Source organism: Muscardinus avellanarius, assembly GCF_963383645.1.
Source record: "Muscardinus avellanarius genome assembly, chromosome: 6".
NCBI classification, from domain to species: Eukaryota; Metazoa; Chordata; class Mammalia; order Rodentia; family Gliridae; genus Muscardinus; species Muscardinus avellanarius.
The window spans coordinates 66,245,307-66,270,168 of record NC_137791.1 but is presented as its reverse complement, the minus strand read 5'-3'; the positions used below and the strand labels follow the sequence as shown (position 1 = coordinate 66,270,168).

Here is a 24,862-nt window from a genome sequence, read left to right as displayed (position 1 = left end):
CTTTCGAGCTATACCTCCTGCCCTATTTTATTTTTTATTTTGAAACAAGGTCTCACTAAGTTGCAGAAGTTCCCACTAAGTTCTGAGGCTGGCCTTGAACCAGCAAAACTCCGGTTTCAGGCTCCCAAGTACTAGAATTACAGATTTACATCACCATGCTAGGCTTATATTACCTTTTTTTTTTTTTTTTAATGAAATGTGTGCGGATTTTTCAGTCTTCTCCTCAACGCACATGTCTAACCACACGAAAGCTAGAATTAGTTGAATCAAGCTGTGTGCAATTATCCACATTTCAAATTGAAGTTAGCTCTAAAGCACTTGAATTGTTTTTTCCCCATTTAAACTTTTATAATGACTGAGGGCATTCATGTGCAACTACTATTTTACAACTGAGCATTTGTTTCTCATGGGAAACGTCTTACCCTTTTTCTTTACCCACATTCACCCCTACCCCAAGTAGGAAGGTCTAAGAAGCACAATTATAATTGATATGAGTTGTGGGTCCTGGGTTGATCTTTTACCCAGGGACTATTTAATAAATAATTGAAAATAAACTTGAATAGGCATTTGGATTTATATGCACTTTTTATTAGGGTACTAAGATATTGAAAACAAAACATCAACCACAAAAGAGCAATATTCCATTTTCTTGAAGCACACATGATGTTATGGATAATATGAACACATTATTTTTTCACGTTTGTGATTAGTAATAATTTGTTGATGCAGAGTGAGATTACTATTAGCTAAACTGTTTATAAACAGTGTACAGTCTTTTGTGTATAGTTATTTTATTTAATTTTAAAGTTTTATTTCCTAAGTTAATGTTTAATGCCTGGTACGTATCTATTATTTAATCAAGCAGTGACTTTCATTGTGTTCTCATACATGCAAGTATTGTGCTAAATACAGATCTACCAATATCATGGATGCACATATTTCAGAAGTGATTAGAGTAGAGGATGCTGGGAAGTCTGAGTTCTTTCAAATCTCCATTCAAAACAGGAGGTTTTCATCTATGTCCTCTGCAAAAAACAAAAACAAAACAAATACACTTTTAGACAGTCACCAGAGTCATAGCATAAATAGTTCTAACATTGTTAGAGCTAGACCATTGGAAAAGCCATCTAATAAAGCAGTACCACAGTGATTCTAAACCTTAGTAAGACATCAACCTCACCGAGGAACTTTAAAAAATATATATGATTGGGCCTCCCCAATGGCCTCTGGAATCAGAATCTCTAGGGGTGGACTGATGGCATATAGATACAGATAGTTCTGTAGGGAGTTTTGATGTAGGATTGAGAACCACTAACAAAAGAAGAACAGGTTAAGAAAAGGCCCAGCCAAATATACTAATCTATAAGGGAAGTTAAAATATAATAGAAAGAGCTAGAAATATAGTGCTGGTTCAATCCAGCTTGCTAGGAGTTGAGTAACCTGTAATGAACTTGCAGTCATAACAGTGGAAGACAGAATCTTCTAATAAGACCATTCCCTGCCAGCAAGGCCCACCCAGCTATACTTGGATAGGTTTTGTCAATAATTGTTAAGAAATATTTATGGGAGATTAATTTGAAGCATATTAAACTAATACATGTCTGGAGGCACCAGGTAATTTCCCTGCCCAATATAAATCTTTCTTCCAGAAAGAGGAGAGAGTATAGATTTTGATATATTTCAAAATGGCTTCATTATTAAAATGGAGATTCCAACTTTATTACTTATAAATTTGTATTTGCACAGGTACTTTTTGTATTCTTTTAGTTATTCTGATGAGAAATATCTTTTTTTATGTAGTACTGGAAATTGAACCTAGAACCTCATGCATGCTAGGCAAGCATTCTACCACTCAGCCCTTCTTATTTTGAGCAGGATCTCACTAAGTTACCCAGGCTGGCCTCAAATTAGCATCCTTCTGCCTCAGCCTCCCATGTAGCTGGGATTTTTGGCATGTACCAATTACTATACCTGGTGAGAGATGTCCCTTCTGTTGCCCTTAAGGCCAATTCCTCTATCTGTGCTGAAGATCTGACTTTTTAAAAATTTTCCTTCTATTTTCCAATTTTTAAAGTTATATTCTAAATCTTTCCTTTTTTACTAGGCCCTTCCCCTTGGAATTTAAGTATCCTCTATATCTAGTCTCTTGAACAGTGTCTGGGATGATGGAGACCATCAGTAGAGTGAATGTCAAGTGAATGAATAAATGAATGAATGCCTCATGCCTCTTTTATTCTAAATTAGACTTTCCTCAACTCTCTGTCCCCCTCTACCTCTTTCTTACCTTCAAATGTTCACTCTTTATCTTTTCTCATCTCCAGTTATTTTTCAACTTATAGAATCTGGTTTCTATGTCTGCCATGCCACCCAACTACTCTTATCCAGTGTTGTGGCTTAGATCTGGAGTGTCCCCAGAGGCGCGTGTGTTGAAGGCATGGCCCACACTGTAGCAGTGTCCAGAGGTGGCATTTGGGGAAGCGGCTGGATCATGAGGGAGCTGACCTCATTGGTGGATCAATCCATTGACAGATTCAAATCTGATGGCATTATTGGAATATGGTGGGGACTAAAAAGAAGAGGCGGGTCCCTGGGGATGTGCCTGGAAAGAGTATCTCTTGTGCCAGCCCCTTGCTTGCCCCAGCCCTCTGTTTTCTGGCCACTTTGAAGTGAGAAGCTCTGTGCCCTGTGCGCTCGCTGCCATGGTATTCAGCTTCACCACAGACCCATAAAATGGCGCCAAGTGACTGTGGACAACAGCCTGTGAAGTAGTAAGCCAAAACTAATCTTTCCTCCTCTAAGTTGTTTTCCTCAGGCATTTTATCACAGTGGTGAAAAGCTGACAGACACACCAAGGCACAAGATATCCTTATTTCTGCATCTCAGTAGCATTTGGTGTCAACCTCTAACTCCATGGCGCTTTCCTGGGTATCTTCCTCCATTTCAGGAGTGACTTTTCATTTTCCTTCTTGAACTTCCTTCTGTATCCATCATCTAAGTGGAGGTGTTCCTTGGCATTCAACCCTAAGCCCCTCTTTTTCTGTGGTACTGGGGGAGAAACCCAGGGATTTTCTCCAGGCTACACTCCCAGACCTATTTTATATTTCATTTGAAAACAGGGTCTCACTAAGTTGCTGAGAGCCTCACTAAGTAGCTGAGGCTGGTTTTGAACCTGCACGATCCTCCTGTTTCTGCCTCCCAAGCGCGGGGATTACAAGTGTGCGCCACCACACCCGGCTCCCCTAAGCCCTTTTTTATGTAGCTCAGTGCATTTTACCTGGAAGACTTAATTCCCTTCCTTGGTATCGATTACTGTCTGTATCCTCATAATCCCCAAATGTGATTTCAGTTCTAAAACTCTCTTGAAATGTAGACACATTTTTCCCAACTACCAATGGTACATTGTCTTCCAAATACTTCAAAATTCAATGTGTCCAAGATAGAATTTGTCATTGCCCCAGTCTGATTATGTCTTTGTGTTTCTGTCTCAGTGAAAGATGTCTTTAATTATCCTGCTGGGCCCAAGCCAGGTACCTAGGCTCTTTCCTTTCTCCTTCTCTGTCTCTCAGTTCACTGCTCTCTTTCCCCATATATTTCCTATCAACCCTTTCCTTCTCATTTCTACATTCTGTATATCTTGATTATACTTAACATTAAAATATATCTTGCTAAAGTTACTTCTCTCTTTCCCTATGGTAATCCCTTTAGTTCAAGTGCTCATCAACCCCAGCATGAACTTACTACAATATCCACTTCTTGGCCTCTTCACAAATAGCCAGAGAAAGCTTTCTTTAATACAAACCCAGGGAGATCACTCCCTTGTTTGGTGATTCTCCTGCACTCTCAGAATTACATCTTTAGTGGCTGCCTAGGACCTGCTGTAGTTTCCCTTGGAAGGCATTTAACATGGGCAGATGTTAATACATGGAGTGTCCTGAGCACTAAATAAATGAAGACTCCTCCAGCAGCTAATTGAACACTAAGAGCCACAGAGGATCAGCCGCACGCCCTATTACGCATAGCTTGCTGATGACACAACTGGAATATTTGAACACAGCTAGCTAGTTCAGGTCACAAGCAATTAAAATTCAAACACCAGCTAAGATTTATCTTTTCCTATGGATTTCTTAGCCCTGTGGGAAGAAAGGGTACCCTTACAAAGAGATTTTTCTTTTTCTTTTTTTTTCTTTTTTGCTTTCCCTGGCTATGTCCCAAAGCAACAACTTGTTTACTTATTCTGATCGAATGTTTAATATCTGCTTTATTATGTGGTAATTCTTTCCCGTTTTCAAAATAACATAATGACGGCCAAACCACATTACACAAACAAGATCATTAGGAGCTTTGCCAGTCACTGGGTGATAAGCTCTTCCTGCTCCTCCCAGACAACCCTCAGCACAGTGCCTGCGTGAGCTCACATGCTGAAGAGCTGCCAGCTTTACAGAAGGAACGGAGAAACACAGACAGCTTTCTTAAATAAATAGGCTCGGTCCCAAAAGGCCTTTGTGTCAGGCCTTTAAAGTCATATGTCCTAAGGCCTATATAACAGGTCTTAGCTCAGCTAAGTTCCTCCCTCTTGTTAATGGTAGGGTGTCAAAGGTAGGGCAGCTATCATTGGGTATGTTTTGTCTTTTTAATAAAAAAGACAGTTTTATTCATTCTGAGAAATATATTTCAAGTTTTATAAGTATACTGCTTGTACAATAAATGTTAGAAAGGAAGTTGACATTGTCTGTATGGGTTTGGGTCTTTATAGCTTATGACTTTCATATTAGTACTGGCAGGGTCCAGTCCCCAGGGTGATTGCAAACGATCCTCTGCCTCCTGTGGTCTTCCACTGCATGGTAGCGGGGTTGGCCAGTGTGGCCACAGAATATGGCGGAAGTAATGGTATGGGCTCCCATCCTGAGCGAGCACGCACGTGCTCTCTCTTGCTCTCTCACTTTCTTTCTAGCTCTCTCTTTCTCTCTGGTCACTCACTCTCGAGCAGCACTGTGGAGAGGCCCACAGGGTGAGATAGCGAAACCTCCTGCAGAAGCCATGTGAGTGAGTTTAGGAGCCGAGCCACGGGCCCTAGTGGAGCATCAGATAACTGCCACACAGGATGACAGCTGGACTGCGTCCTGAGAGATGCTAGGCCAGAACCATCCAGGTAAGCTACTCCCAGGTTCCTGACCTTGAAAACTGAGAGAGGCTTTAAACCGCTATGGTGGAATAACCTGTTATGCAGTCCAGACAGCTAATTCCCAGAACTAGTTGCTCACACAAATAGCACTGCCTGTCCATTACAGCTGCATTTATTTCACAGAATAATAGCATAGAGAAAAAGGACTCTTTCTGCTGACCTGTTTATCAATAAATATATGCTCATACTCTTAGTTTTTTCTTTCTAACTTGAAGGCATTATCCATTTGCATGAAGAATCTTTTTAAATGGAAGGTCACACAGTTGACCTCATTTGGAAGCTCCGACCTTGAGTGAACTCGCTTTTCTTTACTCTGGCTTGTGAGCATATTCATCCTACACAAATGTCGCAAATACAGGCACAAAACCTCCGCTTCAGAGTTTTGTTGTTTACTCTTATTTACATTCTGTGAACAGTTCCAACGTGTTCTGTGAACAGTTCATTTTGAGACATAATTCATAACTTGATTATTGAGAACATATTTGCTCGTAAAAACCAACTCTAGCTTAGGAAAAGAGAAGGTAGTAATCAAGACATAACCCAGCATAACAAATGTCTAAATTTAAACTCCCCCACTGCAAGAATGAAGAGTCCTCTGATCCCCTTCTATTGCCCTACCACCATCACTGAAGATGCAACCTTAGGTCAGTTTTGGTCAAAGGAATAGTGTTTGCACATAATTTGTGATGTGATATTGTAAAATCCAGTCTTTAGTGTGTTGGTCATGAATTCTTTTTTTTTTTTTTTTTTTTTTTGGTGGTACTGGGGGTGGAACCCAGAGGCTTTCTACTTTCGGGCTATACTCCCAGACCTATTTTATACATTATTTGGAAACAAGGTCTCACTAAGTTGCTGAGAGCCTCACTAAGTAGCTGAGGCTGCCTTCAAACCTGTGTGATCCTCCTGTCTCAGCCTTCCAAGCGTGGGGATTCCAAGTGTGCGCCACTGTAGGAATGCAGGAAGAAAAGTCTTCCCCAGCCTGAGGTTTTAGTTAAGGAAGCCCTTGCCAATATTAGAGTTAAGGGAATATTATATAAGGTTAGGATAAGAAGGTAGCAGTTTGTGTAAGCAATGAATTGAATAAATGGGCAAACTTCTTTTTTTTTTTTTTTTTTTTGGTGGTACTGGGGTTCCTGGAAGCCCTTCTTCCTCCGGGCTACACTCCCAGACCTATTTTATATTTTTGAAACAGGGTCTCTTACGCCAGCACAGCTGGCTTCGAACCTGCGCGATCCTCCTGTCTCCGCCTCCCAAGCACGGGGATTACAAGCGTGCGCCACCACGCCCGGCCTTCAGGTATAATTTCTAAGTTAGACCTAACAGTCAGGTTAAGGAAGGATATAAAATAAGGGAGAGTATAAAGCCTTCTGAGATGTGTCACGGCTCTCTGGATTGGATCATATCTTATGCTTAGTTGACTGCTTAGACCTCAGTACATATCTATCCTTGCTACCCTCTGGAAGCAGAGTGTCAGAAATGTGGTGAGAAACAGCCTTGCCATCCTATTTGTGAAAGTCTCCTTACTGCCTCTAGTTTGCATTAGAATGCACAGCAGGGCCAGGTGTGGTGGCACATGCTTGTAATCCCATTTGGGATTACTCAGCATTTGGGAGGCTGAGACTAGAGAATTGCGGTTGGTGGACAGGCTCAGCTACTTAGTGAGGTCCTTTGCAACTCAGTGAGACCCTGTTTCAAAAATTAAAAAAGACAAAAAAATAGGGATAGGGTAGCTCGTAGGTAGAATACCGCAAACAAAACAAAACAAAACAAAACAAAAACGAAGAAGAAGATTAAGAATGTATACCAGGACCTCTCTGTTAGGTCTCTAGGGTTTATTGGGGACAAGGAAACTTCTCTCCTTTGGCTGATCATGAATTTACCTTCTTTAATTCCAAAGCAGTGGCCCCACTCCTTCAAGGTGATGTGCTTATCCTTGTTGGGGTCACACTCTTCAAAGAAGCGGGTTATGCAGTGCTCCATGGGCACCAGAGAGGCTCGCAGCGGAGCAAGCTCAGAATGCGTCAAGATTCTGCAATGAGATAAATGGAAACCTATTAGTGGAGCAGTGTGTATAGGAAGATTTAAATCTTAGTACCATCAAGGACATTTATTTCCCACAAGGTTGCCGCCTTTGGATGGAAAACTGAAAATGAAACAATTGCAGGTAAGGTAGACAACGTTTGGGATGCCAATTCCCAAGTTTTCTCTATTCACCAGGAACTGTCCTCCCTCTGTCCTAAACCTATGGGTATATCCCCAATACTCATGATTATACAGCTTGGTCCTTACCCACTGGCCACACTCAATTGTTCCAGGTATAGTCACTTGACCCAAGATGAGCCAATCAGACTCTGTCTTGAGATTTTAGGATTAAGAATAAAAAAAGTTTAACAAGTCTCTGTGGGAAGCTGGACCTTGATATGTAAACTTGGGAACTGTGGTGTGACCACATTGTTATTTTCAAAACAATTGTGTGTTTGGCATTTCATTGTTCTAAAATGGAACGGGGAAGTTTCCTAATTCTGTTTCTATTTCGCATGGATTCTATTTAATCAGAGAGTGGCCCACTCATGGGAAGGTAGAGTTTTTACCTGTCTGTAGGATGTTGGTCAAGTTCATTGAACTGCCAGTGCACAGGGTACACATACATGTGGTAGTTTTTCTTAAAGTCCCTTAAGAGAAGTTCAATGGGATGGTCCCCAGCCAAGAGTCTCTTTTCATCCAGGTAAATCTTCTTGACCTGGGGTTAAGAGGAGAGAAGAGTGTCAAAGCATCAGACAAGTGCAATGGAATTGCCACTTGTTAAACTGTACTTGAAAAGTAACAGTAACACTACAGGACACATACATGCCAATCAAATGCCTCCTAATCAACTCTCTAGGTTGTCTTATGTCTACATAGGATAGCAGCTAAATTAGGAAACTTGAAATTTAGCGGGCGTGGTGGCACACGTTTGTAATCCCAGCATTCGGGAGGCTGAGACCGGAGGATCGCGGTTGGTGGGCAACCTCAGCTACTTAGTGAGGCTCTGCAACTCAGTGAGACTCGGTTTCAAAAACTAAAGAATAAAAAAAAAAAAAAATAGGGCAGGGGATGTAGCTCGGAGGTTGAATGCTCTTGGGTTCTATCCCCAGAGCTGCAATAAATAAATAAATAAATAAATAAATAAATAAATAAATAAATAATAAAATTAAATAAAATAAAAAGAAAAGAAAAAGAAAAAAAAGAAAAAACGAAAAGAAAAAAAAGAAACTTGAAATTTTCAAAAGAAAGGTGCCCTTTTTTTTTAACTTTTTCTTTTAACCAGTAATGTTTACTACATTCCTTAAAACCATGAGAGGGTTTAAGTGAAAGAGGCTGAACTGACTTAAGCAGAAGTTTTGATTAGTTAATGAAAGGTCCTAGCTAGTTGGCATCCTCCATTCTTAATCTTCTATGTGTTCCAATTAATCTCTGTTTAGCTCTGAACTGTTGCTGCTTGGCTGCCTCCATCGTAATTCCTGTTTTCATACCTAATGCTTGCAAGGCGATCTGTGACAATGTACTGAAGAGGGCAGATAGAGATTACCCATGAGCAATGCATATTAGACTCTTGGCTTGTGGATTTATCTATTATTCGCTGAGATTGGAAGCAATCAAAGGAAGCTTGCGCCCGGTTCCCATGACAACACCCAACACCTCTCCTCTGTACCAGTGATGAGCTTCTGGCCTCCTAGCCTGAGCCTCCCCTTCTCATCTGTTGGAGCACCTAGTCTAGAACACCCTTCACAGTGGGGCACATTCTCTGTTCTTCATTAATTCTACCTTTGTTACTGGGTTATTTCCAAAAACATACAAATAAACATTGTTTACCATCTCCTACTGGCAGGTAGAATTCTTGAACTCACTCTCCTCTCCCGCTGCCACTTCATCTGTTTTTACCCTTTTATAGCCACAATATTTTTTTTTTTTTTTTTTTTTTTTGTGGAACTGGGGATGGAACCCAGGGGCTTTCTACTTCTGGGCTATACTCCCAGACCCATTTTATATTTTATTTGGAAACAAGTTTTCACTAAGTAGCTGAGCTGCATGATCCTCCTGTCTCAGCCTCCCAAGTCCTAGCACACCTTCCTTCTTGCTTCATCTTTCTTCATAGATATGTCATGTACCTGACATATCTAATGCATATATTTGCTGACTGAATTGCATTTCCATATATTCTTATGTAGTTTCATATTTGCATATATGTATATATACAAATATATAGATATACATACACACAGACACAGACACAGATACTTATTTGAATCTGTCTTTGGCTGGAATTTGTTTCATTCATTGTTGTATCTTCAGTACTTAGATCAACTCCTGGCGTCTAGCTTTTTTTTTTTTTTTTTTTTTTTGGGTGGTGCTGGGGATGGAACCCCCGGGCTACACTCGCAGACCTATTTTATATATTTTTTTAAAATTTGGAAACAAACAGGGTCTCTTAAGCCAGCAGAGGCTGGCTTCAAACCTGTGTGATCCTCCTGTCTCAGTCTCCCAAGCACGGGGATTACAAGTGTGTGTCACCACACCTGGCCTAGCATATTCTGAATAACTACTTGATGAATGATTTCTCTCTGAAAAATTAATTTTTTTTTAGTACTGGGAATGGAATCCAGGGGTATTTTACCTCCAAGCTACACTCCCACCCCTTTTTAAAAATTATTTTTAAACAAGGTCTCACTAACTTACAAAGGACTTCACTAAGTAGCTGAGGCTGTTCATAAACTGCGATCCTTCTGTCTCAGCCTCCCAAGTACTCAGATTACAAGTCTGGACATTTCTGAAATCAATATTCTGCACTTTTTAATCTTAATATAGCATTGACATTGTGAGAAATGGATTTTCCTTAAATCATGTGTCTGTGCTTGGCCTAGGATGGCGAGCAAAAGTTCAGATTTAAGTGACGTGTTTGGATCTGGAACGTTTCTCCAAGGCCCATGTGCTAAAGGCCTATCCCCAGCCCATAGTACCATTGAGAGGTGGTAGGAACCTTAACAGATGAGGCCTACTCGGCAAACTTCTGGTCATATGTGGCATACCCTTGAAAAGGGTATAGGGAACATGGCCCTTCTCTGACTTTCTGTGCTTCCTGGCTTGCTGTGATGTAACCAACTTGCTGTACAGGATAGGGTGCAGCCTCACCAGAGGCCCCCAAACAAACTGATCATGGAAAGCCTCACTAAGTAGCTGAGGCTGGCTTCGAACCTAAGCGATCCTCCTGTCTCAGCCTCCCAAGCACAGGGATTACAAGCCAAGCGTGCGCCACCACGCCCGGCTTAAATTTTTCTTTTTTTTTTTTTTAAGGTATCTTATCTCAGGTATTTGTAACACTAATAGAAAGCTGACTAACACAGGGCTTTGTTATATAAATGCTGAATTTATGTTAACTTTGCCCAACCAGAGCTTAGATATGAATTAAAGAGCCCTTATCCAGGCCACTGAGTAGAAACGGGGCAGTTTAGAAGTGTACCAAACCAGGCTGGGCATGATGGCACACACTTGTAATCCCCACGCTTGGGAGGTGGAGACAGGAGGATCGCGGAGGTTCAAAGTCAGCCTTGCTGGCTTAAGAGACCCTGTTTCCAAATAAAAATATAAAATAGGTCTGGGAGTGTAGCCCGGGGGTAGAAGGGTTTCCAGGAACCCCAGTACCACCACCAAAAAAAAAAAAAAAAAAAAAAAAAAAAAAAAGGAGAAGTGTACTAAACCTTGCGGCATAAACGCATAAACAGTAACCACTATTAGAATGTTAATCTCTGTGGGCTACTCAGGTCTGGGGAGATGGCATGGGCTCCTGCTGCCATGCAGAGGGAGGTAGCCCCCAGCACAGCTGCTTCCTCAGGCTCTCTGCACAAACCTTTAGGTAGCAGACCCGTGGACGACTTACTTTGCTTCTCTGCTTCTCATTTAGGTAGCCAGCGTGCTTAGGGTTCGGTTCATAGAGCTGCATGAGGATATTCTTGAGCCAGTCTCTCATCCGGAGAGGGAACTGAGCCACTTCAAAGTCGGTACAAGCAGGAATAGCTGTGATAAGCAGAAAATATATTGTGATCTTTGGGTTTTGCTTCTGCCCCCGAGACAGTCCTCATCACCTGACACTTAGTAACTTCTGGAGACTGACAGAACTGTTAGGACAGTGATCCTTAACCCCGGGGGCACAACGGCACTGCCTGAGGTGTTTTAAAAACTCATGGAATGCCAGTTTCTATCCAAAGAAATTCTGATTAGACTATTCTGGGATGGAGCCAAGGCAGCAAGATGTTTTAAAGGCTCCGAAAGTAATTTTGATGTGCAGCTTGGGCCAAGAACCAGTGCTGTAGAGCCAGAGAGGTGAATTTAGAAGTGGAGGGCAAGAGGGCTAGTTCTCTGGAGGACAAGAGGAAAAATCAGAATTTAGCTTACACTATGCTAACAGTCAACGTGAAATCTCACTAACTTAAAGAGATAAACGCTATTTCTTTGTCCTGTTACAAGTCGAAAACAAGTTGGCAGGGTGGGGGTTTCTGCTCCCCGGGGCTCCTCCTTTGTGGCCACCATCTCGACACAGGCTTTGGGGTCTGGGGAGAGCGTGGAGAACTGTATTACAGCTCTTATGTCCTTCATCCCAGAATGCGCATGGGTGGTCTTGCTCACTTCATTTTAGCGTAAGTCAGACGACCACACTTAACATCAAGGGGCAGACAAGAGTAATTCTTTTCTGTGTCTGGAAAGAGGGAAGAGCCGGAAATATCCGTGAGCACTGCTAATGTGGAGAATCACTTATCAGTTCGGGAGCCAAACACAACTGAGAGCATCCTGGGAAAGGAAGACAGCTTTAAAAAGCTTCTGGAAGAATATGTTGTCATAAAGCCTCCTGGCCAAGGCTCTTAACTTAAATTGGGAAGAGGGCAAATAATTTAGCAAAATTCCAGTAACTCATCTCTAAGGTTAAATGGATAACAATATCATAGCGGTTCTGACCTCTGGCTGCACATTAGAATTGTCTAGGTTACTTGAAAAACAAATGAGAAAACAATTCCAGGGTTCCAATCTAGCTCAATTAAATCAGAACCTCCCACGGTTAAGGAGTGGGAATTCTTCCTATTATTTTTGAAGTTTTCCCAGTTGATTTTAACATGCAACTTGAGTTCGTAACCACATTAGTCTTTTCAGGTTTGCATATATATGTAATTCACATTCACCCCAAACTGTCCCTGAAATGGTGGTTGGTACTAGTGATTGAATCTTACATTTGCAGGCTCCAAAATAATCCAGCTGCAGTTGGTGTCCCTTTTTGGTCCCCTCCAGTCGGCACTTGGTAGCAAACAGATGGCAGGAGCTGGCGTAAGTCTGGTTGTCGGTGCCACAAGCCTGAGGTAGATGAACAAGAGAAGAAGTTGATATAGAGCCAAATACCCAATGAAAAACACTCTGCTCCTGAGGTTCACAGGGTGTCTGATAAATGATTCTGGGCCAAAGATGTGGTCAGGTAGGCAAGACTACTAAAATCATAATTCTCTGATTTGGCACCAAAATAAATGAGCTAAACCTTTTCAGTAGTGATGACAATTTAGCTCCAGATATGCTCAGTAGAATGAAAACTGCAGATGTTCCAGAGGTAGAATAAGTTTTAAAATGAATTCTGCAAGCCAGGTGGTGTACACCTGTAATCCTAGTACTTGGGAGGCTGAGACAGGAGGACTTCAGTTAGTGGCCAGCCTCAGCATCTTAGCAAGGCCTTCTGCAACTTAGTGAGAATCTGTTACAAAATTAAAATAATAATAATAAAAATGTAGCTGGGGGTATGGCTAAATAAATAAGTAAATTAATTAAAATGAGTTCTACAGCCCAAATGCCGTTACTACCTTTTAATGGAACAATTGAAATACTTTGATTCATCTGGTATTTGTTCATATTTGGTATTGCTTTAAATATTAGATTGTAAATTATGCATTTACTTTTAAGAAACAACAACAACAAAAAATCAATTGAAAACTACTTTCATTCAAATCCCTAGTCTCTTGGTGCATCTTAAGGACTGCTTTGTGGAATGCTTACTTGGTCAAGGGGTTTTGCTGGAGGACAGGTCTCTGGATCCTGGCAAACGCAGTGAGGTTTTCCCGGTTGCTCTGCTCTGCAGACATGTCCTCGTTTACACTGGAAATCCATGCAAGAATCTAAAAGAAGAGTTTGGACAGAAGACACGGACAAAGTGAAATTAAGTATATCAATGAAAATATATCCAGACAATTAGCTTTTTTTTTTTTTTTAATAAGGCAGAAAATTTGAGCTCTTGAAATCTGAACAATTGAAAGTGGGAAAACATCAGAAACTGCTTTAACTCATAGATATGTTGATTTCCAGATGGAACCTTCTGGCATCTGAATCTTTACACAATAGTTTACATTTCTTCTTGCAGCAGTTTAGATTGGAGATGTAAAAAGAGCAAACAACTCTTCCTTGTCTGCCTGAGATGGTCATGGTCTGAAGTGTATGCCGCGGGGTTGTGTAAATTGATCTGAAGTTAAGTAAGCCACGAGAATCTTATGTTGGAATAGAAAATGTGCGTGATTAGAGTAGGATTGGGCCCTTCATTAAGTATGAACCTAAATTTAGTAGTAAGTTATGAATTTGAGAATAAATACGGTAGAATTAATTCTCAGGAACAAAAGAAAATAGGGAAAAAGAACTCTAGCTTTATGCTAATATCTCAGCAGGATGTCGAGTTTGTAAACACGTTGATTCACAGTTTATCAGATATGAGCAAGAAAATATCAACAACTTATGGGGACAATTCTTGGGGCAGGACTTGGGAGAGGAAAATTGCTGTGCCACGAAGGAAGAGGACAAGCTTAGAGCGGCAGTCACAAGCAGCATTCCTGCATGGACTCACCGACGCCGTGCACCCGCGTGCTGCCTTCGCTTGACGTAACATCTTCATTTGATGAGCTCTCTGCTTTCTTGGGCTTTAAAAATAACAAGAGCAGAAGTTAAGCTCTCTTAAGAGAAGAACCATTACTTAAGTTAGCTTCCCACTGTGCATACTGTCGTGGAGTTTTTTCATAGACAAATAATGTCAGATCTAAAAAAAAAAAAAAAAAAAAAAAAAGGGATAACCGCAGAGATAAACGGTAAGCTTTGGATGGAGAACAGAATCCTTTTCTGTCTTCACCAACTGGTTCCAGGGCTGTATCTCAGGAGACTGTTCAATCTGAGTTGAAATCTCTCTCTCTCTCTCTCTCTCTCTCTCTCTCTCTCTCTCTCTCTCTTTTTGGATTTGGGAAAACATTGACAATGTAAAAAAAAAAAACCCACACAACACATCTTTTGGTTCTGCAGTTAAGACGGGGTTCTATCTGTTAGCTCTATAAAGTTGATAAAGCTTCCCTAGCTGGTTGTTAAAGTGTAGGAAAACTCCTTTCTTAGGAAGGCAGCAAGGTTCTCTCTCAGTCACTGAGATTACTGTGGACCTTGCTCACCAAACACTGTGCCTGTTCCTTTTGGTGGGTAGCTGTGGGGTTTTTCAAATGATTAAGTAGCCAGATAACAATATACTTCCTCCTCGGTCCCTGCTGCAGTCTCAGATCCTCATTTTGGTATGGGCTAGCTTAATAAACAGTACCTTAAGCATTATAGCTAACTCAACCAGCATTGCTGGCTTTCTTGCTCTGTCTGAGGCATTTTGTCAGATCCTGAAGAGTCAACTGGAACTCAACACGGCACCTGCTTTCAGGACATTGGAGCTGATCTCTGTGACCCCTGTGTTTCTGGACTGTTAGTACTTATTTCATCTACCTTTGGGGATTTTCAACTTAGTATCTGCATTTCTGGACCTGGGAAACCATAGAAATCTATTTGATCTGTTCTAAGATCAGACTGGATGTATTGGGGAATTTTAATACCCCTCTGGCAACACCCAGTCAAAATAAATGCCTGGTCCTGTCATTCTCCAAGTGGAATAATCCTCAGGAACTTCCTTTAGATATATTTATTAATGTTCCTCTTATTAGCTTCCTCTCTCTCCTCATACCACTTTCCCACTCCTTTATCATTCTCTGAATTTCTTAAATAAATGTCACTCAAATCCAAGCTGCTTCTAGGGAAACCCAAATAAAACAGGCATTCTCCATCCAATAATGGTGATGGACAGGAAAACCAATAATTGCACATGTTGAGTATCATTAATATGCAAATTTGCAATCCATAATGCTCCCAAGTCCAAAAGTTTTTAAGTGCTGACATGATGCCGCAAGTGGGAATTTCCACACCTAACCTTATGTGATGAGTCACAGTCAAAATGCAGACACACTAAAAACACTGTATAAGAGTCCCTTTAGGCCACGTGTATAAAGTGTGTATGAAACATAAATTAATTTTATTCTTAGATATGGGTTCCATCTTTAAGATATTTCATTATGCACATGCACATATTCTAAAATTAAAAAGAGAAAAAAATATGAAACACTTCTGGTCCCATTCATTTCGAAGAGGGATGTTCAATCTATAATTTATTTTCATAAAACACTAATAGAAATCCACACAGGAGAGCGAGAGCACAGAGAAATATCATGGTTGTTTGCTGATAACTAACTTTATCAGATATGCATCACTGTCAATGAACTCACCTCTTGGTAGTCTCCAGGCTCACTGGTATCTCCATTCTCATTCTCTTGTGTTCTTTCTCTTTGCTCCTCATGTTTGAGGTGATAGGAGTTGGACTGAGCTCTTTCCGCCTCTGTAAAGTCCTGGCTTGGGACGAAGTAGTCATCGCTTGCACTGTGCCGAGGGCCGTCCTTACCTCCATCATCAGCTCCAGGATTTCTGGGCGTGATGTTACCATCATCAGTAGGCTCCATGAGCAAAGCCTCAGAAACTGTCTTTTTACCCAGGTGCTTGTGCTTGCTAATAGCTTCAAGGCCAGTTTTTCCTTCTGAGCTCTGCCACTCAGTGTCTTGAACATGCTTATAGATGTTGGGTGCATCATCCTCGTCTGTTTCTGCATTGGAGTTATCCTCTTCTTGTTCTTGGTTTCCCTGCTCAAATTCATCCTTCTGTAGCTTGCTTACTAGAGTTGGCTGATTAGTGGACTTTTCCAAAGTATCATCGGAGTGTTTACTGTCTTCCTCCTGATTATTGTTAGAATGCTCCTTGGGAAACTCTTTCTCCTGTTCTTGGTTATCAGTGGGGTTACCAACTTCTCCTGGCTCTTGTTCCTCTTCCTCTTCTTCACTGGGAACATTTGGATCTTGTTCTTGGCTTCTTTCATCCCTTAGGTCTTGGCTTTGGGTACTGTTCTTAGTCAAATGATGGTATGAATCTTGGTTCTCCTTTCCTGTTGTGATGTTTTCTTGTTGGTTAGAATCCACAAGGGAAGCATCATCAGAAGCAGAGGAGTCAATGCTCTCTGGGAGTTTTTTCTTTTGAAGCTCACTGGGATCTTCTCTTAGGTCCAAGGTACCTTCAGTTGGAGAATACTCCAAATTCACACTCAAGTCACCATCACTGTCCTCCTGGTCCTTCGATCCCAGCTCTTGGCTGTAAGTCTTGTCCTCTTCTGCTGACTGTTCATGGTTTTCCTCTTCTGATCTTAATAGCGAAGATTTTTCAGCCTTAAAAGAAAAAAGTTTATTCTTGGAACAAGTGATAATGTAAGGGAAAAAGGAGAACCAAGGAAGGAAACAGTTCAATTAATGCTGTATCTGTATATGAATGTATCACTACCAATCTCACTAACACGTACAAGGAGGAAGAAAGTGGGGAGGGGTGGGATGCAGAAGGAAATACACTAAGTGATGTGTGCAGGTATCTTTGTATCACTTTGGCCCTTACTATAATTAGCATGCACCAATAAAAGTACAAAAGTCACATTTATAACTTGTAAGCTAATATCTAATATCCATCCACTTTTTCTCCATACATTATCATGTATTTATGATATTCATCACAGTTTAGAGCCAAAGGTTCAACCTGAATTTAAATTTTGCGAAATGAAACAATTACATAGCATCTCATCCCAAGGAGTAAAAATCATTAATCCTAATAACTTTTAGTGAATGGAGACAGTTGATGTGACTGTATAGATAAATTATACTGAGACATGAATAGGGTAATCTCTTTGACCATGTTTTGATACTGAGTCCTTTGGAGAAATAAAAAATGCATTAATATGATGACACTTTTACCTTATGGTTGGGATGATCTTCCATGGAGACTGGAATTTCTTTTTCATCTTCTGCAGCTTCAACCCCTATGCTGGGGATTGCGGTGTTGTCAGGTGTTACCAATGTCTCAGCAGTTGGTTTGGAGTGATCAGATAAAAACTTTGCATTTGTCTGAAAAAACTAAAACTTGTTATTCATCCCCAGATATAAATTTAAAAATTTACCAGTTACTTTTTTGTTATCAAAGTGGCAGCATACTTCACTTATAACATCAGTTAGATAATAGTTTTTAGAATTTCCTGTGTGTATTTGTATGTATGTATGCTTATGTGTGGTGATTAGGGGTTGAACCCAGGGCTCTCTACCTCTGAGCTCTAACACCTTCCCTATTTTCTTTTTCTTTTTTTTTTTTGTTTTTGTTTTTTGATGGTATTGGGGATGGAGCCCTTCTACCTCTGGGCTACACTCTCAGACCCATTTTATATTTTTTATTTGGAAACAGGGTCTCTTAAGCCAGCGAGGTTGGCTTCGAACCAGTGCAATCCTCCTGTCCCTGCCTCCCAAGCGCGGGGATTACAAGCGTGCGCCACCACGCCTGGCTTGTTTTTCATTTTGAAACAGGGTCTCACTAGGTTGCTGAGGGCCTTGATAAGTTGCTGAGTCTGGCCTCAAACCTGTGATCGTCCTGTCTCAGCCCCTCTATTACAGGTATGTATCACCACACTTGGCTTCTCTACAGTTTTGAGGATACCAGCAAATATATCTAGAATATAATGTTAAATGTTTAGACAAACTTACATATGCTGAGACTGAGTGAAAATCAAACTCAAAAGCCTTTAATAATGATATCTTTATTTTGTTTTTGTGGTACTGGCGAATGAATACAGGGGCATTCTACCTCTGAGCTATGCCCCCAGCCTTATTTTATTTTTTCATTTTGAAATAGTGTCTCACTAAATTGTGGAGAGCCTTGATAAGTTTCTGAGGCAAGCTGCAAACCTGTGATCCTCCTATCTAATCCTCCCAAGTACTGGGATTACAAATGTGTACTATCATGCCTGGCAATAATGATTATCTTTGAGCTTTTGAAGTTATTTTTCAAAAATTTACAAAACATTGTTACTTTACAATTTGGAAAGTATTATTTTGCAGAAAGTTGAAGTCAAATAAAATTAGCCATAGGATACAGTATTTTATATTTTCTTAACATTTAAGTACTTACTGATACTTAACATAAAAACTTTTTTTTTTTTTTTTGGTGGTGCTTGGGATTGAACTCAGGGGCATTCTACCTCTGAGCTACATCCCAGCCTGATTTTTTATTCTTTATTTTGAAACAGGGTTTCACTAAGTTGCTGAGAGTTTTCCTTAGTGGCTGAGGCTGGCCTCGATCCACCTGTCTTAGCCTCCCAAGTACTGAGATTACAGGTGTGCACCACCATGCCCAGGGTCTATTTCTAGCAAGATTAGAGATGAAGATGAATAGCTGGGCAGTGATGCTTGACCAGAAATTGAACTGGACTTGAAATGTTGGAGGCCCCCATTTAGGTCCTGACTCTGCTACTTACTTTCTATCTGTGGTTTGATAAGTTGTTAATTTCTACCCTGCCGTCTCTCAAGGTGAAGTCAACAGAGATTTCAAGATAAAGTTATGTATATAAACTATTTTGTAAATTTTAAGGAGTTACTCAAGTTAAAACTCCTAGTAATAATATCATACTGTGGTAATGATAGGAACTGTTAAATACATGAGGCAGGTATTCGGCGTGGATCTTTATTATGGAGGTGCTGCTGGTACTCAGCAGATATATCCAGAAGCAAGCATAAAGCTCAGACTCTATTTGGAGTGACTCAGACTCAATGAGCAGACCCTATACTGCTGACTGTGTGCCATAAAGCAAGCCATGGGGTACAGATCTGTTTTAGATTTGATTTGTTCTGTTGCTTTTTATCCCCTTTTCAATCTAAGAAGATTAATATTCTTTAAAAATTTTTTTGAAAGAGGTCATAAAGAAGGGGTTTGAAAAGAAGGGCTGGAATGTAGCTCTGTGGTAGAGTGCTTGCCTAGTGTGTGCATGAGTCTCAGGATTCAATCCCCAGCATCACCATGGGTGGGCAGGGGAGGGGAGAAGGAAAAATGGTGGCTATTTTGATGACGTTTCAGAAAGGGGCACATGGAAGGCAATGGATGGGCGGATTTCAGGCTTATAAATGGATGACTGCTTTCCCTCTCTGCTCCCCTCCCCCTCTACTCTATCTGCCTCCCCCAGCAGGAAGAAATACACAAATACACTGGCAGCTCATTTTCTTTCAGAAATATTTGATAATTCAATTCTGTTTATCATTATGCCCACATCTGTATTTATTTAACATGCCCTCTGGGAATCCTTTTGGAATCTCCCAACCACACAGAATCCACCTTTTTCTGGATAATTTAAGCAGGTGAGAAAAATGACACAGATTTTAAAAGATTAAATTGCATTTTTATTTTACTGCATTTGTTCACATACTCACACTCTATGAAGAAGTTGTTAGTGTTCTTCCCATTTTATACACTGATACTCAAAAGTCAAGTAATCTCTGCAATCACTCACTGGCAAGTGGCATGGCCCCCAGACCAGTTCTCCAGATCCCTTTACTTTTACATGCTTATTAATTTGTTTTCCAAATAAATATAACATGTAGCTGATAGATAATGGGGATGCTGACACAAACAAGACCCCAATGTGACCTTGTAGTGGGAATCAGATGAGAAAAATCAAAGATTTTAATGAAGTGTGATTAAGTGTTATAATAAAATTAAGCACAGAAAGTATTTTGTAAATATAAAGTAAAATACACATTGAGTATCTCTTATCCAACAAAATGCTTGTGTGGACCAGAAGTGGTTTAGAGTTTGGATTTTTTCAGTTAATTTAGAATATTTTATATACCTAATGATATATCTTGGAGTTGGGGGCTAAGTCAAAATAAGGAATCCACACACACACACACACACACACACACACACACACACACACACGGTACTGGGGATGGAACCCAGGGGCATTGTACTTCCGAACTACACTCCCAGCCCTATTTTTTAGTCTTTTTAACAGGGTCTCACTGAGTTGTGAAGGCCTCGCTGGGAACCATAGTCCTCTGGTCTCTGCCTCCTGAATGCTGGGATTACAAGCGTGCGCCACCATGCCCGGCCCAGAATTCATGAACGTTTTATAAGCACCTTATCCACAATTTTACACAGTATTCTTAGTATGCCTTCCTTTTTGTGTCATATGAGTTTTCTTTTACATGAGTCAGGTATAGAATTTTCTACTTGTGGTGTCATGTTGGCACTCAAAGTCTTGAATTTTGGAGCATTCTGGATTTCATGTTCTTGGGTTAGAGATGCTCAACCATAATACTTCTCCCACTACTCTGTCAGGTACCTGAGTGTGCATCTGTGTCTTTCTGTTTTGGAACGTGGACTTGAATTAAAATGTCATGGCTAGGTAACAAATTTATTATTTACTATTGATAGACATAAAAAATGTGTATGTTGTCCTCTGAAATCCATAAGATGTCTACTCGGTTTCTGAGTTCCAGCTTTGTAGATGTTCCTTCCTTAGTTCAAATGGTTATGTTTCTTTTAGAGTCATTTAAGTCTTAGTTCTGCCTTTTCAGTGAAACTAGGCCTGATGGTATTGTATGATTAAAGGAATACATATAGGAAGATAGGACTTGGTTGTAAGAAATGCCACAACTTTATAGATACTTTGTTTAGTAGGAACTTTATTTGGGATGTAGACTATGATAAAAGTTGGAAGTAAATATAGCACCACATTGAGGGAAAGATGATACAGATTTTAAAATAGTCAATCTGCGCCGGGAGTGGTGGCGCACACTTGTAATCCCAGCGCTTGGGAGGCTGAGACAGGAGGATCACACAGGTTGAAAACCAGCCTCAGCTACTTAGTGAGGCTCTCTGCAACTTAGTGAGACCCTGTTTCCAAATAAAATATAAAATAGGTCTGGGAGTGTAGCCCGAAGGTAGAAAGCCTCTGGATTCCATCCCCAGCACCACAAAAATAAAATAAAATAAAATAGTCAATCCTATGAGAAAGATGTTTAGTTTTACAGCATTTGCCTGGGGCTGCACATAACAAATTTCTCTAGAAAAGAAACATCTGGAATGTGTCTATAGGCAGGCGTGTCATTCGAACATTTGGTTCAAAGACACTTTTAAAGCCTGTTTAAAAAGCCACAACCATTGCAAAAGCAAAACACGTTTTCAGGGGAAAACAATGGTTCTGTGGGATCTTCTTTCTGTGTTAATTTGTCCCACTTTTGTAATTTCAGAGTGTAATGTATAATTTCAGTTGGAGTAGCTCCATATTACTTAAGCACAATTCCTAGTGGTGGTCATAGATTCTGTTTTCTACAAACTGCTTGATCTGGGTGGCAGGGAGTTTGCTTTTGCTGACACAGCTGTTGACCAGAAGCAGCCATTAGTTATCCAGAAAGCAAGGACACTCTTAGACTGAGAGAGGAGGGAGGGAATGGATGCCAGAGAAATTGCTTTGTCTATTTAAAGGAGGCTAATTCTTTCAGTGGTGAAAAAGAAAAAGAAGAAAAAAAAAAAAACAGGCACAAATCTTTTGGTTTAATTAAAGATGATATGGATCATTTGTAGGGCATGTAAAATGACCATCTAAGTCATAGTTTCAGTTTTTTGTTTTTGTTTTTTTTACTTTCAGGTTGTTTTGAGGTTGCCCATAGGATCTCAAATGATCTGATTTGTGTAATAGTTGCTTTATTGCTTGTGCATGGTGGAGTCGCTATCTGATCATGAAGTAGAAAATGCTGTAATATTGTCTACTTTCAACCCACCCCCCAAAATGAGTTAGGAGCCGATTTGTAATTTTAGAGTTTTTAGTCTCTTTTTATTACAGGCTCTTGGAATTTCTCAGCCACTGTGTATATAATCTTGAAGAAAATTCTGGTGAGTAGGGCTAAGTTAAAATTTTAGATTTCTGATAATAATGTGATGAGATTCAGAGAATAATTTATTTCTTGCTATTCTTTCAGTAATTGGTCATATTTTATGGTTAATAAACTAATGCCCAACAGTTTCAGCTGTGTATTTATTGTATCTAACAGAACAAGATAGCTCTGAAAAAATATTAATAGAACATGCTTTATCTTGATTTTTTTAAGTTATGCATACACTGGGTAATAAAAATAAAACTGAAATAGAAAATAATCTCAAGTCATTTCATAATAAAACCTTTTCTTTTAAGTAGAGGGTTTCTAAATTAAATGTCGGGAGAGAGAGGACAGAGAGAGAGGGAGAGAGAAAGAGAGAGGGAGAGAGGGAGGGAGGGAGGGAGGGAGGGAGGGAGGGAGAGAGAGAGAGAGAGAGAGAGAGAGAGAGAGAGAGAGAGAGAGAGAGAGAGAGAGAGAGAGAGAGAGAGAGAGGGAGAGAGAGAGAGAGAGAGAGAGAGAGAGAGAGAGAGAGAGAGAGAGAGAGAGAGAGAGAGAGAGAGAGAGAGAGAGAGAGAGAGAGAGAGAGAGAGAGAGAGCGAGTGCACACTGTGACAACGGAAGAAAGGACACTTACCGGGATTGCAGTTGCAGTTCCCAAGATGTACAAAAAAAATAGCACAGTCCTCATGTTTTCTGGACCTGTGAACCAAGAAGATAAGTTCAGTAGTGGGTAAACATTTCCTTAAGACTAAAAGAGGATCTTAGAAATACTGACTACAATAGTGCTCTTTATATTTAGAGGTGATGATTGTTGTCTTTGTGGACTAAGGTGTTTGAAAAGACAACTTAATGGCATTTCTTACCCAATTTTGTCCTTTACAATGAGGGGAGCGCGGTAAGTTAGGGGAGCTGGATTCTACTCCAGCACTATGACTAACCTGCCCGTGGGCGGGTCAAGCACCCTTCCTCAGATACAGTTTTCTCACATGAGGAACAGTAAGAGGGCGACCCAGTGGTCTTCTAGCTTTAATAGTTTAGGATTCCAAGGCTGAAAATGAACCAATGAATGCTGCTATCTTTTCCTCTTAAATTACCAAATCCTCTCAAATATATTTTATGATTATTGCATCAGAAATAAAGTATTTTATACACAGAATTTAATGTTTAGAGTAAATATATAAGGTCTACTTTTTATCGGATATTGATGGTCACTTAAATTATTTATTCTCATAGTAAACGCTAATTGTAAAGAGTTATTGAAAGATGCAGTTTCCTTTCTCTATATTACAAAACTGAACATTCATTCGTTCTACAAGTATTTACTGCATATACGGAACTATAGTCACGGGCCAGTATATTATTACTATCCTGCTGCTTTTGAAAACTATAGAAATACAAAATAGTATAGTTTAGAATAGGGTTTCTTTATTTCTGCACCTTGAGCATTTGGGGCTGGACCGTTCTTTGTGGTGGGGGCTGTTTAGCAGCATCCCTCTTCTCTACCCACTAGATGTTGGGGATGTCAGTCGCAAACCCCTCTCCCCCACTACTATGGCAACTGAACTGTCTTTAGACATTACATAGTATCCCATGGAGAGTGACGAGGCCCCAGTAGAGAACCACTGGTTTAGTGGAAGGAGAATGGTGCTTTCTGCCTAGAAAACATATATTTGAACCCTGTAACAACACTTGGCATTTATGTGATCTTTCGCAAGAACATTCAGCCTCAGTTAGGGATAACATCTAAAGTAGGTTTTATGTGCTAGTATGGCTAGGCCATGAGATATTCAGATATCCGATAAACATTGTTTCTAAGTGTGTCTGTATCTGTGATATTCAGATATACAATAAACATTGTGTCTGTGGGTTTTTTTTTTGTGTGTGTGTGTATGCAGTTATGGAGATGGAGCCGAGGAGTATTCCACCTTCAAGCTATATCCCAGTCCTATTTTTTATTCTTTCTTTATTTATTTATTTTGGTGGTACTGGGGTTCCTGGAAGCCCTTCTACCTCCAGACTACACTCCCAGACCTATTTTTACATTTTTTTTTTTTTGAAACAGGGTCTCCTAAGCCAGCACGCACGGCTGGCTTTGAACCCGCGTGATCCTCCTGTCTCTGCCTCCCAAGCGCGGGGATTTCAAGTGTGTGCCACCACGCCCGGCGATTCTTTATTTTGAAACAAGGTCTCACAAGTTGCAGAGGGCCTCACTAAGTAGCTGAAGCTGACCATTGAACTGAGATCCTCCTGTCTCAGCCTCGTACTGGAATTACAAGTGGGTGCCACCATGCTTGGCTTCATGTAAGGGTGTTTTTTTTCAAAAATATTAGTATTTGAATCAGTAGGCTGAATAAAGCAGATGTCCCTACCCAAGGTGAACAGGCCTTGTTCAATCTGTTGAGGGCAGGAATAGAATTAAATGTGGAGGAAGGGAGAATTCTCTCCCTTTCCAGTGTCAAAGGGAGCCAGTGAAATGAGGAAGCTCTTTGCAAACTCTGAAGTACCAAGTACCATACGCATGTGATTATTATTTCCATTGCTTTGCCTG

At 40.4% G+C, this 24,862-nt stretch overlaps 1 protein-coding gene across 1 annotated transcript; it reads right to left on the bottom strand.

The window, feature by feature from the left end:
• Nucleotides 1-927: 927 nt before the first annotated feature.
• Nucleotides 928-23,002, bottom strand: SPARCL1 (SPARC like 1; the record flags this gene model as incomplete). Its single annotated transcript, XM_080698063.1, has 10 exons — nucleotides 928-1,025; nucleotides 7,063-7,211; nucleotides 7,774-7,922; nucleotides 11,097-11,233; nucleotides 12,439-12,559; nucleotides 13,247-13,365; nucleotides 14,082-14,154; nucleotides 15,814-16,797; nucleotides 17,371-17,520; nucleotides 22,949-23,002. 10 exons carry the CDS (start codon nucleotides 23,000-23,002, stop codon nucleotides 997-999), a joined length of 1,965 nt encoding a protein of 654 aa, XP_080554189.1. The 3' UTR covers nucleotides 928-996.
• Nucleotides 23,003-24,862: the final 1,860 nt, after the last annotated feature.